Source organism: Mauremys mutica, chromosome 16 (assembly GCF_020497125.1).
Source record: "Mauremys mutica isolate MM-2020 ecotype Southern chromosome 16, ASM2049712v1, whole genome shotgun sequence".
Lineage (NCBI taxonomy): Eukaryota > Metazoa > Chordata > Testudines > Geoemydidae > Mauremys > Mauremys mutica.
In genome coordinates this window covers 32,180,351-32,194,397 of record NC_059087.1, presented here as the reverse complement: position 1 = coordinate 32,194,397, position 14,047 = coordinate 32,180,351, and the positions used below count along the sequence as shown (strand labels likewise).

The 14,047-nt window shown below is 53.0% G+C and overlaps 1 protein-coding gene across 1 annotated transcript in view; it reads left to right on the top strand.

Annotated features, from left to right (window-relative positions):
* LOC123350949 (acyl-CoA dehydrogenase family member 11-like) overlaps positions 1-13,365 on the top strand; it is a 42,818-nt gene extending 29,453 nt beyond the window's left edge. Inside the window, exons 12-14 of the mRNA XM_044989903.1 lie at positions 10,933-11,104; positions 11,406-11,472; positions 11,830-13,365. Of these exons, the coding sequence (XP_044845838.1) occupies positions 10,933-11,104; positions 11,406-11,472; positions 11,830-11,956 (366 nt within the window). The 3' untranslated portion in view covers positions 11,957-13,365. The remainder of the gene's footprint in view (positions 1-10,932; positions 11,105-11,405; positions 11,473-11,829) is intronic.
* The last annotated feature ends 682 nt before the right edge of the window (positions 13,366-14,047 follow it).

Here is a 14,047-nt window from a genome sequence, read left to right as displayed (position 1 = left end):
AACATTTTTACCCTAGCAACTCCGGCGGGCCGGCTGGTGCCCCCTGGAGTGGCGCCGCTATGGTGCTGGATGTATACCCCAGCCGGCCCGTCCGCTCCTCAGTTCCTTCTTACCGCCCGTGACGGCCAGTTGGAACAGTGGAGTGCTCCCTTTCCTCCACAGCCCTAGCGTTTCTCTACTCTTGCATGTACATAGTTGTTTAGGTTACTTAGTTGTTAGATTAGTTGAATAAGTTTAGTTAGCTATAGTATAGAATAAGGGAATAAGGGGGGTTTACCCCTCTTCTTCCACAACCGGTGCGGGCTCATGCCCAAGGCACCGGGGTTTAAGCCCTGTGCGACTTGCCAGCGGCACATGCCTGTCGGGGACCTGCACGACTCTTGCCTGCGCTGCCTCGAGGAGACCCACCGTCCAGATAAGTGTCCTATCTGCACGGCCTTTAAGCCTAGAACAAGAAAGGAGCGGGACAGTCGTTTAAAGCAGCTCCTTATGGAGGCAATGCTCCAGCCTCCCGCACCGACCCCGGCGACACCGAAGTCATCATCGGCGCGCAGCGCACCGGCGGCCCCGAGCCGCTCCGGTACTGAGGCGCCTCGACCTCCGCAACCGGCACCGGCGACCCGGCACCGTTCCCTCTCCCCAACGAGGAAACGTAAGCCGGTGAAGACGGCCTCAAAGCTGCATCCTCCGGGACCAATAGCCCAGCCACCACCGATGCCTCCGGTACCGGCTGTAGCGGTGCACAGACCGTGCACGGTACCGTTGACTCCGGCGCCGCAAGGGCCATTGAGTCCGGTACCACCCTGCTCCCCAGTGCCAACCGCGGTCGAGCTACAGCTCCCGTCCACGCCTGAGACGTTCTCGACGGCGAGGGAGCTCATTGAGCTCACAGAGGCACCGAGCCTCCGGCACCGCCGGTGCGGGCTGTTAAGTCAGCGGGTAAGCCGGCTATGATACGGCCTCCTTCCCCTGACGGACGGGATAGATGGCGCTCCAGGTCTCGGTCTCGATCCCGGTCCTGAAGACGGTCACCGTCACGCCGCTCTAGATCCTGGCACCGTTCACCATCGCGGTACCGTTCACCTTCTCGGCGCCGGTCGCAGTCCCGGTACCGCTCAACATCGCGGTACCGGTCACACTCCCGGAGACGCTCCCGGTCCCGGTCGCCAGCACGTCGGCACCGCAGAAGGTCCGATTCCCGGCACCGTTCCCGGCACCGTGACTCCCGAAGCCGCTCCCGGCACCGCCGGTCGAGATCCCAGTCGAGATCCCGGCACTGGTCGAGCTCCCGGCACCGCGGCAGTCGATGGTCCCGCTCTCCATCCCGGCACCGCAACGACCGGCACCGATCCTCGGCACCGTCCGGGGACAGATTGCCGGCATTGACAGCGCAGTCCGTGAGTGCCTCTGCTCCTCCGTGGCCGTCTCGTCACTCCTCCGTCGCTTCGTGGGCAGACAGCAATGGCCATCTTCAGGCTGCCCCGCAAGGACAAGTCCACGGTGTGCAGCAGTGGGGCTTTTGGGTCCCCTGGGCCCAGTACGAAGCTCAAGGGCTCCCTTTCCCCCCGCGGACCCCAGCCTCCGAACGCAGGGTGCCGGAGGCCACAGTGAGCAGGCCGCCCCCATCACCACCAGGTGAGGCCCAGTCGCCACCTGGTCCTGCGGAGCATCCGCGGTCCGAGACAGCTGCCCACCCCATAGAGGAACCACCTTCGGAGGCCGTGGTCCAAGGTCTGTCCTCGTCATCCTCACCAGACGAGGCGGTGGCGGGGGCGTCTACGGCGGACCCTCCACCTATTGACTTGCGGGCCCACCAAGACCTTCTTCGCCGGGTGGCGAAGGCTATTGACCTCCCCGTGGCGGAGGTCGCTGAGGATGACGACCCGGTGACTAATGTAATTGGAGCTGAGGCCCCAGTGCGGGTGACCTTACCATTCATCCGCACTATTCAAAAGAACGCCACTACCATCTGGCAGTCACCGGCGTCCGTCCCTCCCACTGCACGCAGTGTAGAAAGGAGGTACTCCGTTCCCCCCACGGGGTACGAGTATTTGTATACCCATCCTGCACCAGACTCACTCGTGGTCCAGTCGGTCAATGACAGGGAGAGACACGGCCAGCCAGCTCCAGCGCCGAAATCCAAGGAAGCTAGGCGCATGGATCTGTTGGGCCGAAAGGTCTACTCAGCGGGGGGTCTCCAGCTCCGGATCGCCAACCAGATGGCCCTCCTCGCCCAATACACCTTCGACATCATGGTGTCCCTGGCGAAATTCTCGGAGCTGATCCCAACAGCCTCACGCCAGGAATTCTCGGCCCTCCTGGAAGAGGGCAAGAAATCCTCCAGGTCCTCCATCCAGGCCGCTCTGGACTCGGCGGACTCGGGAGCCAGAACCCTGGCCTCAGGAGTGACCATGAGGCGCATCTCCTGGCTACAGTCCTCCACCCTGCCACCGGAGGTGCAGTACACTTTACAAGACCTCCCCTTCGACACTCAGGGTCTGTTTTCGGAAAAGACGGATTCCAGAATTCAGACCCTCAAGGACGGTCGAATTGCCATTCGCACTCTGGGTATGCACACACCGGCTACCCAGCGAAGGTCATTCCGGCAGCAACCCTACCGGCCCTTTAATCAGCCCAGGTCGCGACCCTATAATAGCCGGCGACCCGGCCTGAATCGCCGTAGACCGTCGGGCAACAGGCGCAACCAGACCCACCCGCCTTCGAAGGCCCCTCAGGGCCCCAAGCAGGCGTTTTGATGGGACGCCCGAGGACGGCCCATCAGGCTCTGTACCGGCTCCTTCCCAATTATTTTGCAACCGCCTTTCCCACTTCCTTCCAGCGTGGTCCCAAATAACAACGGACAACTGGGTGCTTCGTATGGTTACCACCTTCAGAATGGTTACCGCCTTCAGTTTGTTTCGCCCCATCCTTCCCACCCACCTTCCCCGTCCCTCTTCAGGGACCCCTCTCACGAGCAATTCCTCCTACAAGAGGTCGAGACTCTGTGGAGCTTGGGTACCATAGAGGAGGTGCCGCACGACATGCGGGGCAGGGGATTCTATTCCCGATATTTTCTCATCCCCAAGGCGAAAGGAGGTCTACGTCCTATACTGGACCTCCGGGAGCTCAACAGGTACCTGCTCAAGCTCAAGTTTCGCATGGTCACCCTGGGGACCATCATTCCCTCCCTGGATCCGGGAGACTGGTTTGCCGCCCTCGATATGAAGGACGCGTACTTCCATATCGCGATTTACCCTCCCCATCGACGCTACCTGCGCTTTGTAGTCAACAACGCGCACTACCAGTTTGCATTGCTGCCATTCGGCCTGTCCACCGCGCCGAGGGTCTTTACCAAGTGCATGGCAGTGGTTGCCGCAGCCCTCCGCCGTCGTCGCATACACGTCTACCCGTATCTCGACGACTGGCTGGTTCGCGGGACATCCTGACAGCTGGTAATGGACCAGATGACAGAAATACTATCCCTATTTCGGTTCCTCGGCCTTCTCATCAATGCCGAGAAGTCCACCCTAACTCCATCGCAACGGGTGGAGTTCATCAGAGCGGTCCTCAACTCCAGTTTAGCCAGGGCCTGCCTCCCTCGATCTCGGCACCAGACAATGGTCTCCATCATCCGGGACCTACTCACCTTTCCCACGACAACGGTTCGGTCCTGCCTGCGCCTCCTGGGCCACATGGCGTCCTGTACGTTCGTCACCGCATACGCGAGGCTCCGCCTTCGCCCTTTTCAATCTTGGCTGGCATCTGTATACCGCCCGCACCGCGACCCGATAGACATGGTAGTCACCGTCACAAAACCGACACTCGCTTCGCTCAGCTGGTGGCTGAACCCAGAGGTCGTGTGTGCAGGAGTCCCGTTCCGCCCTCCTCGCCCATCCGTCACCCTAACCACGGATGCCTCAGCATTGGGATTGGGGGCTCACCTGGGCGACCTTCACACCCAGGGTCTCTGGTCGCCCCGAGAGCTCGCTCTCCACATCAACGTCCGGGAGCTGCGAGCGATCCGTTTGGCGTGTCACACCTTCCGCGCCCGCCTGCAAGGCCGCTGCGTGGCAGTGTTCACGGACAACACGACGGCAATGTTCTACGTGAACAAGCAGGGTGGAGCCCGCTCCTCCCTCCTCTGCACGGAAGCGATGCTCCTGTGGGACTTCTGCGTGACCCACTCGATTCACCTGGAAGCGTCCTTTCTTCCAGGAGTGCAGAACACGCTGGCCGACCATCTCAGCAGGTCGTTCCTCTCCCACGAGTGGTCCCTTCGTCCAGATGTGGTACACACGATTTTCCAAAGGTGGGGATTTCCCCAGATAGACCTGTTCGCCTCCAAGGAGAACAGGAAGTGCCACCAGTTCTGCTCCTACCAGGGTCGCTCTCCGGGCTCCCTGTCGGACGCATTCCTCTGCTCATGGACGGATCACCTCCTCTACGCCTTCCCTCCGTTCCCACTCATACACCGAGTGCTACTCAAACTTCGGAGGGACAGGGCCCACCTAATACTCGTCGCTCCGGCCTGGCCGAGGCAGCATTGGTACATCCTGCTGCTCGAGCTCTCCGTTCGGGATCCCATTCCCCTTCCATTATGGCCGGACCTCATCACGCAGGACTTCGGCAGACTCCGCCACCCGGACCTACAGTCCCTCCATCTTGCAGCTTGGTACCTGCGTGGCTGACCCACGCAGAGAGGGACTGTTCGGCGGCAGTACAGCAAGTCCTGCTTGAAAGCAGAAAGCCTTCCACTCGCTCCACCTATCTCGCGAAATGGAAGCGCTTTGCCCTCTGGTGCGACCAGCGTGGCCTTAATCCCTTCCTAGTCCCTATCTCTACAATCCTGGACTACCTCTGGTACCTTAAGGAACAAGGACTCGCGGTCTCCTCCTTGAAGGTGCACCTGGCAGCCGTGTCCGCCTTTCGTCCATCCGTAGAAGGTTGATCCATCTTCTCAAACCAGATGGTTTCCCGCTTCCTTAAGGGCCTGGACCAGTTGTACCCGCCGATACGACGTCATACCCCGGCCTGGGATTTGAACCTGGTTCTGGCCAAGCTTATGGGAGCCCCCTTCGAGCCCTTGGCCACGTGCTCCCTGCTCTACCTCTCGTGGAAGACGGCCTTCCTCGTCGCTATAACGTCGGCAAGGCGAGTGTCCGAGCTCCGTGCCCTCACGGTTGGTCCGCCGTATACTGTCTTCCACGGATACAAGGTGCAGCTTCGACCACACCCGGCCGTCCTCCCTAAGGTGGTGTCGGCCTTCCACCTCAACCAGGAGATCTTCCTTCCGGTCTTCTTCCCGAAGCCGCATGCCTCCCCTCGGGAGCAACAGCTTCACACCCTGGACGTCCGCAGGGCTCTCGCTTTTTATATCGAGCGGACGAAGCCCTTCCGGCGTTCGACCCAGCTGTTCGTAGCGGTTGCCGATCGCATGAAAGGCGAGGCGGTCTCCTCTCAAAGGATTTCTTCCTGGGTAACGGCGTGTATCCGGACATGCTACGAGCTTGCTCGCGTGCCACCATGCCGCCTCACCGCTCAGTCCACGAGAGCGCACGCCTCGTCTGCCGCCTTCCTGGCCCATATTCCTATCCAGGACATCTGTAGAGCGGCCACCTGGTCTTCTGTCCACACGTTCGCCTCCCACTACGCGTTGGTGCAGCAATCTAGAGATGATGCAGCCTTCGGCTCCGCAGTCTTACACTCTGCCACGTCTCACTCCGACCCCACCGCCTAGGTAAGGCTTGGGAATCACCTAACTGGAATGCATAGGAGCAATCACTCGAAGAAGAAAAGACGGTTACTCACCATAGTAACTGTTGTTCTTCGAGATGTGTTGCTCCTATCCATTCCAGACCTGCCCTCCTTCCCCACTGTCGGAGTAGCCGGCAAGAAGGAACTGAGGAGCGGACGGGCCGGCTGGGGTATATATCCGGCGCCATAGCGGCGCCACTCCAGGGGGCGCCCAGCCAGCCCGCCGGAGTTGCAAGGGTAAAAATGTTCCGAAGAGCCGTGCACGCACGGCGCGCACACCTAACTGGAATGGATAGGAGCAACACATCTCGAAGAACAACAGTTACTACGGTGAGTAACCGTCTTTTCTTCTGCCCCTCCTGGGCTCTGTGCACTGCCTCCCCTCCCACTGTGCTTTCCCCTGCAAGTGCTGCTTCTCAGCAGGTTTCCGCACTGTTTCCCCCCCCCCCTCCGGGGACACCGGGAACTTCTCCTAGGGACCTCCCTACTACTTCCAGACATCACTTCAGCCTGCCTTCACTGGGGTCTTCGCAGGGAGAGGGAGCTCCTTCCTCTGTAGTCCACTCTACAGCAGTGGGGGTCACTAGTTGTAATTAAGTCCCCAGATCAGAATCAGCTGGGCGATAACTGCAACCTCACAGGCAAGGCTGAAGTCATCTGTTAAAGGGCCAGCCAGCATATGACACCCAGCTTTTGCGGAGATAGTTTAGCCCTCCGTAAAAGTAATGGATTGTTACCATTCTAGGCATGAGTCTTGTTTCCCACCGTTATTGGCTCTTTTGCTACCTGGTACCATTTGGTTTAGCTCCTGTCTACAGGAGTTGGAATCTACTGTGAGGGGCATCTCTAGAGGAAGGAACATTGCTGGGAATGTTTGTTCTCTGAGGGGATTCCCATCCAGCCTCCTCCCCGCAGAGCTAAGGGCAGGGCCGGCTCCAGACCCCAGCACGCCAAGCAGGCGCGTGGGGCAGCATTGTTCCGGCAGGGCGGCATTTGGCTCCGGCAGACCTTCCGCAGTCATGACTGTGGTGGGTCCCCTCTTCCCGCGGCTCCGCTTGAGCTCCCGCAGGCATGACTGCAGTGGGTGTGGTGGTCCCGTGGCTCGGACGGAGCTCCCGCAGGCATGCCTGCGCATGCTCCACCGGAGCCGCGGAACCAGCGCACCTGCCGCAGACACTTCTGCCCCGGCCGTGGGACCGGGGAAGGGCGGGGCAGCGCGCCGCCCTGCTTGGGGTGGTGTAATTTCTAGAGCCGCCCCTGGCTAAGGGTCTGCTATTTCTGCCTTTGACTTGTGTTAACTGGCTCTTGTTGGGAGTACGTTCTCCTCCTGCTTGGACAGCAAGTAAGTATGGGATACTGAAGGGTGCCACTAAGGGAGTTCCCACCTGGTCTTATGATGGAAGCCTGGTTCCAAGAGCAGTGAGCCACTGAAGTATATCTCCAGAGAACATGAATGACAGGTAACTTTCTTTTCCTTTGCACCACGTGATTATGGGAAGCTGAGAGCCTTTCATGTGCGTACTTCATGATGCATGCTACAGAGGCAAGGCAAGGGGTTACTGGGTGATTATCCTGCTGATGTTCACATAGAAAGTGCAACCAGAGGAATGAATGTGAGAAATGGCACTAGCTTCCTAAGACAACCATCTGGGAGACATCCTGGGAGTTTCAGATGAGCAATATGTGGGGCCAGTTTTATTGGCTATGGCTTTGCTGCAGAACTTTGGATGCATTTTAAAATCCACTTCTACTCTGAGAAGTGACGTTTTAAAAATGGTATCATGGGGTTCCAGGATCTTGTATGCCAACAAGTTCATATCGAATTTGATCAGCTCACAAATGAAACAGGCTCTTTCTGAATGTCAGCTGTGCAAAACTCAGCCTGGCCTATGTACAAATAAAGCCGAGTGTTCTGCCTTTTCATGGATCATCAGCAATGATTCTGCAGGCCAGTTTGCGCCCTCAGTAAAATCTGTCCAGCCCTATTGAAGTAAATATGATTTGCAATCAAAGCCCCCTGTTTTTGGTGTCCTCATTCTTATTTTTAAATATGCATAACCTTGAAAATGATTCTCCATTATAAGAAATGAGTCCAGTTCTGGCTCTATTGTTTGTTAGTTGTTTGCAGCAAGGAGAGGCTAACCAAAGAGTGGCAGCTTAAACAGTTTCTGATGGATTCAGAAATACTAAAGGTCATTCCCTGTTTGACTACATCAGTCAGAAAAGTGACGGTAAAAATGGCCCCATTGATGCAGCCTCCTGTCAGTTATACTCTTATGGACTTAGAGCAGGTACACAGGGAGGAAAGCAAAGCTGGAGTTGTTTCTGCCTTTGACATGAGCAGTGAAGCTGCTGGCTGAGTTCTCATTCTAGAATTTCTTTTCTCCTTATAAGAGAGGAAGTGGAAAAAACCCAGTTTGATTTTCCTGTACGTTGAATTTACACCACTGGCAGTTGGAAAAAAATATCACCTGTAAAAAATTAGCAAATTAGAGATGAAAGGATTTGATGCAGAACACATACAGAATACAACCTGTCACTTTTCTGACCAGAACCATGCTTTGAAGCTGATCAGATTTTGGATCTACAGTACCTGGGTCCCTTTAAACACACAACAGCATGGCAATTTAGGCCAGGAATAGGCAACCTTTGGCATGTGGCCCATCAGGGTAATCCGCTGGTGGGCCAGGAGACATTTTGTTTACGTTGACTGTCTGCAGGCACAGCTGCCCACAGCTCCTAATGGCCGCAGTTTGCCGTTCCCAGCCAATGGGAGCTGCAGGAAGGGATGTGCTGGCTGCCGATTCCCGCAGCTCCCAGTGCCCAGGAATGGCAAACTGTAGCCAGGAGAGCTGCAGGGGACCGTGCCTGCAGACCAGGGGCGGCTCTAGGAATCCGGCCGCCCCAAGCACGGTGGCATGCCGCAGGGGGCGCGCTGCCAGTCGCCGGTCCCGCGGCTCCGGTGGAGCATCCGCAGGCGTGCCTGTGGGAGGTCCACCGGAGCCGTGGGACCAGCGGACCCTCCGCAGTCATGACTGCGGAAGGTCCGCCGGAGCCGCCTGCTGCCCTGCCGGCAAAATGCCGCCCCAAGCGCCCGCTTGGCGCGCTGGGGTCTGGAGCCGGCCCTGCTGCAGACAGTCAACATAAACAAAATGTCTCACGGCCTGCCAGTGGATTACCCTGATGGGCCGCATGCTGAAGGTTGCCAACTCCTGGTTTAGGCAGTAGCAGTTTGTTACACAGCCAGTTGTACCAAGCTATTACAGTAGAACCTCAGAGTTATGAACACTTTGTCATGATTGTTCTTTCCAAAGTTAACAACTGGACATGGACTTATACAACTTTGAAACTTTACTAAGCAAAAGAAAAATGGTGCTTTTAACCACCTTAATTTAAATGAAACAAGCACAGAGTTTCCTTACCTTGTTAAATCTTTTTTTTTAATTTAACTTTCCCTTAGTTTTTTAGTTTACATTTAACACAGTACTGTACTACGTTTTGTGTGTCACTGCTGCTGCCTGATTGCGTACTTCCAGTTCCAAATGCGGTGTGTGGTTGACCAGTCAGTTCATAACTCTGGTTTTCGTAACACTGAGGTTCTACTGTAGTGTGGTATTTGAATCACTGTGTTTTGAGAAACCTATATACCTTTGGCTTCATCCCAGCCTGTTATGCCCGTGTTTCTGCCTTTGGGGTCTGTGCTATTTGTTGGCATCAACCTCTAAGTTACTTTTGCAAAAGGCTTTTTAAAACATCTCCTTAGTATGCTGTGGGCTTGGAGGTTCCTTTGGACCTTCTCTTGGCAACAGACCTAACCTGTACTGAGGAAGGTAGTCGTGCAAGCAAGTTTTATAGAAGACAAAATTGTGTTGAATTTTCACAGGCTGACTCCTACTGAGCTAACAGGCTGTATTTTCCAGTAACAACAGTAAGAACTGCATGATCACCTCAAATATTGAAAGCCTAAAATACACAAAACTACTTTTTAGTAGGATATCAGCTACTACTAAGTGTCAGTTTCACAAATAATCTGCAAATAAGAGATTAATTCACATGACTAACCTTCTACAAAATGCTACTCTAAAATACCAGCTCCTCATTGCAAATCTAACCATTGTAACCCTTCGATCACATTGTATTACAGCAGCAAAGCACAAATTGCAGAACTACTGTGGTAAAGATGTACAGTTCTGTAAAACATAGCACCCCAGACGCTGGGCCGAGACCCAGTGTGAAATCCTGGCTTCACCGAGGTCCATGGCAAAACACTTCAAAGGGGCCAGGATTTCACACACACACTGCAAGTTTTTCAACCCAATGACCATGGAAATGCAGAGCCAAACGCAGCATCAGTAATATGGTGTAGTGATGCTTAATGACATTTATATATTGGATACAAATACATGTTACGTGAATCAAGACCCTTCTGAGAGCTCACCCTATGGCAGTATGGGAAACCCTGATTAAAGGCTCCACTCAGTCTCACACACCGAGGCAGCAGTGTGCACACCATAGTATTAATAGGAAGCCAGTGGTATTAGGGTCTCTCTGCTGACCTTCTGTCATGTTTTCCACAATACAGCTAGGCCACTGGGAAAATGGCAGCTTAATCAGAGGAGCCAGCAAAGCCCCTTGGAACAGCCAGAGCCCTGCCATCCATTCTCAGAGAGTTGAGCACAGGCCTGGCTGCTTTGGGCTTTCCCACATATATGTGACTCGTAAGGGACGGATTCTTCAGACCTGCCTGTTAGCTCAAGGAGAGCAGTAGCTGCAGTCACACTCTGAGCACAGCTCTAATGTCTTAATGAAAGTGGAAATATTTGGACGTAGAAGGACAGATCAGATACAGTGGTGATGAGCATGTATAATTTCTACCTGATACAGATATGTAATTACAGGGTAGTGTGTACACTCGTCGGTATCCGCACCTTGCTGGAATGCCAGCATGGTGGATCTAGCTCACGGTGTTTTTCAGTTAATAAACTAATGCTGCAAGTTTCCTTCAAACAATTTTCTCCTGAGTGCAGCTGAGCAGCGTTCTGTCAATGTTGGCTGGTGTGGTATAAGCTTCCTGTGGCAGCCTCAGTGAGAATTGCAGTGGTTTGATCTCTTCCATTAGCATTTAAGCAGCTGTGTTTCCCTGCGGGAGGCACTCAATAACTTTTCCTTTCTTTGCAGGGGAAGCTGGCGCTGGCTTCCAGCATTTCAGAACTGGAATCTTCTGTGCAGCTACTCCAGGATGCTCTCCACAGGCTTGGCCAGTTCACTCAAAGAGTTGGCTCAAAAGGGGCAGTTGCGATGGAGCTAGCAGCACGAGACTTTGCCTACACTCTGGCAAGGATCTACACAGGTAATGGAGAGAACTGACAAACAATCCACTGTAGAGACTCCAAAATGACTCTGAATTAGTCCTAGGATGTTCAGTTTCAGGGATCCTGGGGTAGGTTTCAGCGGAGGAGATTGGTTTTCAAATGTTGTTAAACAATGGTGGTGTAAGGAATGCTGGTCACTGCCTCCTTTTTGAGCAGGAGATTCAGGTATGAAGCAGCAAGATGCTGTGATGGAGTAAGGAATACCTGGGCCCTTCCATTACATTTTGCTATTGGGATGGGAGTCTGGAAACATTTATATCTGACGTGTGCTTTTCGCAGGGGCTCTCTTACTCGAACACGCAGCCCAGCCTGACGCCTCCTCCACAGACACCTACGCAGCTCAGAGGTAAATAGAACCCCTTTCTCCAGCCACCTCTTCCAAGCAGATCCTCTGGGTGTATTCAGCAGGTGCCGCACCACACTCATGTGATCCGATCCCTTTCTAGTAGTCAGTCACGCCTTCTACTGTGACAGACCCAGACCGCTGCTCAACATCCGCTGCTGCTGGAAACAAGTCTCGGTTCTGCTGTATCAGTGAAATCTGGTAACAGTGAAATCTGATCAATCCCCTCCATGGTGTTCATGGGGATTGCCTGTCCACAGCATGCCTTTCTAGAGATTGTAACATTGCTAGGGGTTAGGTTGCAACTAGTATTGTCCATACAATGGCTTTGGTTAAAAGTTATTTGCATTCCCTACTCAGGTGGTGCAAACAGGATCTCTGCCCCGTAGACTCAGAAGAAAAAGCTGGCTGTTATGATGACAAGGCAGCTTCCATGGATACCTACTTGGTTTACGAGGGAAACCCAGTTTTGAAAGGAAAGCTGTGACTTAACTGAAGCTAACTGAGAACATCCAATCCTCACTTTGGAAGAAAAATTGGATTACAATCCTGGCCAGTGCCTGGTGCGTCCAATACAAATTGCATTTGCTTATAGTGTGCTTAATATTTAGGGTTATGTAAACAAATGGGCTACGACCATCAGTGTATCACCGATCGTCTCTTTCAGGAGGTGTTGAAAAGAAACATGCTTAGAATGTTTTAGGCAAACACGTGGTAGTCAAATGCAGATAATGAATTTAATAAGAAAACTCTGAAGTGCTAATGAGTATTCTTTTCAACACTGAGACAAGGAAACAGAACCAAAGCTACATCTGAAGCCTGGTCTAAAACACAGAAGTTACAGAAGTTTATAAAATTGATTTTTAGCTTTGCAACACCACTTCCCCACCCCCCCTCTCTGAGGCAACACCCTACATCTGCAATGCTGCCTCCAGTAACTTTGTGTCAGTGGAGAGTTCCCCTCCACAAGGGCATTCTCCACTGGCCTCTTTAGCCACAAGAACTTGGTTTGAGCATCTGGCCAGATGAGGAAAGATGAGATCCTCTTTCCCAGGCAATACCAAAAAGGGACAGATATGGGTCAGCATGATTATAGGGGGGTGCTTGGTAGAGTTCCAGTTACCCTCTGGATGGGTCTGAAAGAAATGGTTACATTTTATTAGTGAGGAAGTGTACACAAGGAATTGTTAAATAGAAACTTGATGCTATTGAGACATGCATGTCACAAGACAGTCTCATGCAGAGCAATACTTTAGAGCAAGTCTACACTGCAAAATTGTCAACCTAAGTTATGCCAACGTACAGCCACCGCGGTAATTGAATCTGTTTTCATGTCCACATTTCGCTCCTTGTGTCAGCAGTGCACATCCTCACCTGGAGTGCTTGCACCAATTTAACTGCTAGTGTGGGACACGGTGGGAGTTCCTGACAGGCAGTAACAGTCGATATAAGCAACACAATGTCTACAATGACACTGCATCAACCTAACTACATCGACTTAAGCCCTGTGCCTCTCGCGGAAGTGGAGTTATTAAGTCGGTGTAATGGGCGAGTTACAGCTGTGTAAGCTACAGTGTAGCATAGATGCTTATAGAGTTAGGTCGACGTACGTTGCCTCTGTCGTGTAGACCAGACCTTAGTGTGTTATAAGTTGAATTGTTAAGGTACAGTACTGAGCCAAACTTATCCCTATATGCTGTTTAAAAATCAGACTTTGGTGAGATCAGATACACAAGGTAGCTGATGTAATTTTATCAGAAATGTAAGCCCTACGCAATCTTCTTTATAATCCTTATCATATCAGTGCAAACAACTTAAAATGTGAAACCATTTCTTTGAACAAGATGGTTGAGTGATTTGGCTATTCTGCAATAAAGGAATTGGGAAAAGGTTCAATACACATTGCATTTGTCTTTTTAAAGTACATCTAGTTGTCAACATTTAAATGAGACAGCAGGTCTCCTTGCCATACCATGAAAGTAGAACTCCCTGTTGAATTAAACTTCAACTTATAAAGAGGGCAGATGTGAGGAAGGAATCATAAGTACACTTCACCTATGATAGCCTTTCCCCCACCCAAATGTTACAGTGACGTGCAGTGTGCTCACTGCCTTACCCAGCCAGTAACTGTACTTGGAATAGGTAACTATGGCTACTGAAGCTGTGCTATTTCTTGGCCAATGACATCACAGAATATCAGGGTTGGAAGGGACCTCAGGAGGTCATCTAGTCCAACCCCCTGCTCACAGCAGGACCAATCCCCAAGCAGATTTTTGCCCCATTTCCCTAAATGGCCCCCTTAAGGATTGAACTCACAACCCAGGGTTTAGCAGGCCCAGGCTCAAACCTCTGTAGCCAGCAGGGCTTCATGCCGTCTGTGATAATCACTTATTGCTGAGGCATTCAGCGCCTCAGAAGTGCACCAACATTTTAATATAATATATGGAGACAAACCTATCTCATAGAGCTGGAAGGGACCCTGAAAGGTCATTAAGTCCAGCCCCCTGCTTTCACTAGCAGGACCAAGTACTGATATTTTCCTGCAGATTCCTAAGTGCCCCCCTCTAGCATTGAACTC